This window comes from Nicotiana tomentosiformis, chromosome 1 (genome assembly GCF_000390325.3).
Source record: "Nicotiana tomentosiformis chromosome 1, ASM39032v3, whole genome shotgun sequence".
NCBI lineage: Eukaryota > Viridiplantae > Streptophyta > Magnoliopsida > Solanales > Solanaceae > Nicotiana > Nicotiana tomentosiformis.
Window position 1 is genome coordinate 33376811 of NC_090812.1, and position 4522 is coordinate 33381332.

Sequence of the window (4522 nt, forward strand, 5' to 3'; positions counted from 1 at the left end):
ATGCAGCAATATCAGCCTCCACAGTCTAATCAGTCTAGCATGGAAGATCTAATGAAGGCCTTCATTATCAAGACAGATGAGAGGCTTGACACCCATGGTGCAATTATAAAAGAACTAGGCACATCTTTTCAAAACCTGGAAAGACAAGTTGGGCAACTAGCTATTCTATTGTCTGAGAGGGTTCCAGGAACACTCCCTGCTGATACTGAAAGAAATCCAAAAGAGACAATAAATGCAGTATTTTTGAGGAGTGGGCACGAGTTGGAGGATCTCATAGCAAAGCAAAAGGATGAGCCAGTTGAAAGACAGGTGGAGATTGTGGAGGAACAGAAAATCAACAACATTCAAGAAGGTGAAGTGAGGGTAGATGAGGATTTGAAGAAGAAGGGAAATATTAAAGCTCAGAAAAAGAAGAAAAATGATAATTCAACAAATAATGAGACTGAAGAGAGGAAATACATGCCTGCTTTACCTTTCCCCCAAAAGCAACGAAGAGAGAAGTTGGATAAACAATTCAAGTGCTTTCTAGAAGTGTTCAAGCAGGTGCATGTGAATATACCTTCCATAGAGGTGCGTTCGCAGATGCCAGCTTATGCCAAATTCATAAAGGAAATATTGTCCAAGAAGCGGAAAGTAGAAGAGACACCGGTTGTCAAGCTGACAGAGCATTATAGTGCCATCTTGCAAAATAAACTCCCTAAAAAATATGAAGATCGAGGGAGTTTTACTATACCTTGCTCTTTAGGAAGTACTAAATTTCAAAAATCTTTGTGTGATTTAGGTGCTTATATTAATCTTATGACTTTGTCTATTTTTAAGAAATTGGAGGGAGAGATTGGAGAGATCAGTTCGGTACCAATGTCTTTGCAGCTGGCGGATCAGACCACAATCATACCTAAAGGAATAGTGAAAGATGTACCAGTTTGGGTGGATAAATTTGTGTTCCATGTGGACTTCATTATGGCGAACATGGAGGAGAATATGGAGGCTCCGCTGATTTTAGGAAGACCCTTCTTGGCTAAGGGCAGTGCAATTCTAGATATTCAGGAAAGGCAGCTCATGCTCAGAGTGGAGGATAAAAGGCTGATCTTCAATATGGAAGGAGAAAAGTGGCCCCTGAAAGAGCAAATTGGAAAGAGTGAAGCTGATAAGTGTGGGGTGTACCCAAAGAAGGTGGAAAAAAAGCTCTCAGCATGGATGTGTGTACGGGGTCGGGTGTGCAAAGGAGATCCTGACTTCGATTGTGACCCCGGCTAGATGAATCAGGGAAGTATTCTTTACCTCTTGCTTTTTATTTATGTTCCATGGGGACATGCCACAATTTAAAGTATGGGGTGGGAGATATAAATACGTAAATATGTGTTTGTTTTCGTTTCTTTTGATTGAAATATTTTTGTAACTTTTTCCGACGATGGATTTTCTCGGTTGTCTTCTTGAGGGATTAGAGTCGAAGAAAAAAAATTTGTTTTTCTTAAGCAGTGTAATAATTTCCCCTTGATTTTTCTTTCTATCGTGGTTCTTTTTCAAGGGTTTTGATTGAATCGGTTATAGTTAGTTGTTTTTATTAGGAATAGAGAAGTCTTGTGTTATGGTGTTAAATAGAGATAACTTGTCTTAACTGTGTTGTGCTTTGAGAGCAGTAAGTGCTTTTGTTGTGACGCCTAGGCTCAGTTTTTGACTCATGGATAAGTACCTTAGCTTGTTTGATCTTGACTTTGCTTATGTGCTTTGACTTGAGAGTTGGGATAGATCCGACCTTGAGTGAGTTATGTGCCAATGGTGTGAGTGAGGATTTGTTGATATTCTGTGCATGTCAGTTGATGTCTAGAACTTGTCTCGTATGTTTGCAAAGCAAAATAGTAGTCTTGTTCAATCTAGGAAGTGATATAAGCATTTCGTTGTTAAGCCAATTATATGTTTATGGCCCGCCTAATTGTTGTGTATCCTAGTCAGCCCTTTGAGCCTATAATCCTACTTCTTTGGTAACCACACTGCAAGTTTGATCCATTTTGTTTGAATTGATTATCGGTTTGAACCTTTTACCTCTCTTCAGCACTTGATTTTGTTATGAGCTTACGAAAGCTAAAGTTGAGGTATGGTCGAATTTTTTAGGGGAACTATTGAAAAAGGAGAAAGGTACATTGTTTAAAAAAATTGTGAGAGCCACTTGTAGGGAATTGAAAGAGAAAAAAGAGTGAGAGTACTTGGAAAGAAAAAAAATTAGAACTTTGAAAGAAAAAATTGATTCCTTGCTAGTGGTAGTTCTCATCTTGTTTATGCTTAAAGAAATTGGGAGCTTGATGTTGTTATATAGTGAAGGTTGGGATTTGGTTCAACATAAGTGTGAGGTTTGAATTGTTAATGTATATGTATTAAAGTGCTCAGGGAGGTGTAGTCATTGTATCCAAATGTATCTAACCCATCCTGCAGCCTACATTACAACCAAAATAAAGTCCTACTTGATCCCTGATTGAACGAGCTCAATAAGTAGAGTATTACACTATGGGCAAGCCTATAGTACATTCTCTGTGGCACATGAATGTTATTTTTGAGAGTGAGTGAATTCTTTCTATCTTGAGTTCTTATTTGTTCCTGAATTTTATGGTGTGTGAAATTACTCACTATCTTTGGTGTGAGGGCACATGATTTGTGAAGAAAATGTAATGTCTTTGGCCTCTGTGTTAGAGTAAGTGAGCTGGTTTTTAAAAAATACGTGGTGCTTTTGAGTCGAGCCTTGAGGCTAGGATGTTACGGTATGGTGCTTAGTCTGCTTTAAATATTCTTGGCATGATGAACTTGGAGAGTTGCGTGAAAAGGTCGTTCCTACTTGAAGTGTAGTTTGTTGCTCGAGGACGATCAATGGTCTAAGTATGGGCTATTGATGGTAGGCTAGAAATATGAATTTTTGGATACTTTTCACCTATTATTTGATACACTTTAATTGTGTTTGAGCTAAAATATGGTCAATTTATACTCATTGCGTGTTTTCTGTTATGTAGGTTCAGATTTCGGGTCAAGACGAATTCTTAGAGCTAAAAGAGAATAAAAAAAGAATTTTAAAATCTGAGTAGAAGTTCGAGAGTTAAGTCAGAATCGAGTTCGGGTGTCAAGGACCCGGTGCGCGTATAAAATAATTGAAGAAAAATCCAAAAGTGCATTAGAAGCTTAAAGTTTCAACCCCTCTAAAAATTGGCACTAATACATCATGTGTTAGGCCTTGGTAAACGATGGGATAACCTATTTTTTGGCTTTTGGCGAGAACAAGGCAGCATGCATTCTTTTGGTTAAGCTTCAGAAAAGTTCCACTAAAGCGGCGCGCGGCGCATCGCAAAGGGCGGCGCACTAATGTAATTTTTCGCTCATTTAATTCTAATTTGGCTGAGAGAGGGTATTTTAGTCCTAGTCCATTCATACTTGGTATAAATACATTGTAAAAATACTTTTTTATAGGAGATTTGACCTAGGAGTGTTTTGGAGAGCTTCCACGGCTTAAAAACACAAGATTTCATCAATTCTCTTGCCAACAATTGGTGCAAAAATTAGAGTTTGTATTGTAAAGTTGTCTTTGATGTTTTCTATGTTCTTAAACTTATTTGTGATGACTTTCTCCATATTTATGGAGTAGTTCTTTCCCTAGGATTTCGACGGATATGGTATTTTGATTGATATTTGTGGATTTAACTCTAGTTTAATTGTGTGATTAAGTTTATGGACCTTTGAATTGTTTACAACTTTATTCATGGTTTATTTAATCGATAGAGGAATATTTTAGTGATTATCTTTGCATTATTTGGTTTGGTTTAATTTAGTGATTCTTCTAAGTAATCGAGAGAGCTTTTTGAATTGTTGATTAAACCAAGTTAGAAGAATATTCGAGTTACTTTTTCCTAAAGACTAGTCTATTAGCGTATTCTTGCATATCTTTATAGTGCTTCATATTAGTTTATTTTTTAGAGTTCAGATATAATCGAGAGAGGAATCTTAACCTTACGTTTAAGCTAATCATCGAGTGAATTCGTGAGAATCATTAGAATATTAGAAGTGAATTTAAACAGAGTTAGATCCCGAATAGCTATCGTATACCTATCCTGTCGCAACCCTTAATTCTCATATTGTTTACAACCCGTTAGTTCAACTCTCTTCTATGTGATTAGGTCTAATTACTAGCAATCTTAATTTAGTAGTTAATTGTAGTAGTATTCACTCGAAATCAAGTGTTGATCATCCTGAATAGCAAATAAGACAGAAATTACTAGAACATTATTTAAATCCAATCCTTGTGGAGTCGATAATTAAACTATACTATCTTTGGCTAGTGAGCATCAATTTCGTGTTGTGTTTTGCGCTCGTCAATTACTATCAAGAGTCATATATAAAACCCATGCAACCCGATCCCACCATATCAATATCAAATCCTTCCTTATTCCACCATATCATAATTTATCAATGACAAGTATTACGTACACAACTGTTGCGGCGCGCAACCCGATCTATAAATAGTATCAATAAAAGCAATCAATTC

At 36.8% G+C, this 4522-nt stretch overlaps 1 protein-coding gene across 1 annotated transcript; it reads left to right on the forward strand.

Moving 5' to 3' along the window:
* Positions 1–1257, forward strand: LOC104118764 (uncharacterized). Its single transcript, XM_070193926.1, has one exon. The coding sequence runs from the start codon at positions 1–3 to the stop codon at positions 1255–1257; it is 1257 nt and encodes a 418-aa protein (XP_070050027.1).
* Positions 1258–4522: the final 3265 nt, after the last annotated feature.

What these genes read in the sequence shown, in the direction of transcription:
- LOC104118764 (XM_070193926.1), top strand. Translation starts at nt 1, where the DNA reads ATGCAGCAATATCAGCCTCCACAGTCTAATCAGTCTAGCATGGAAGAT.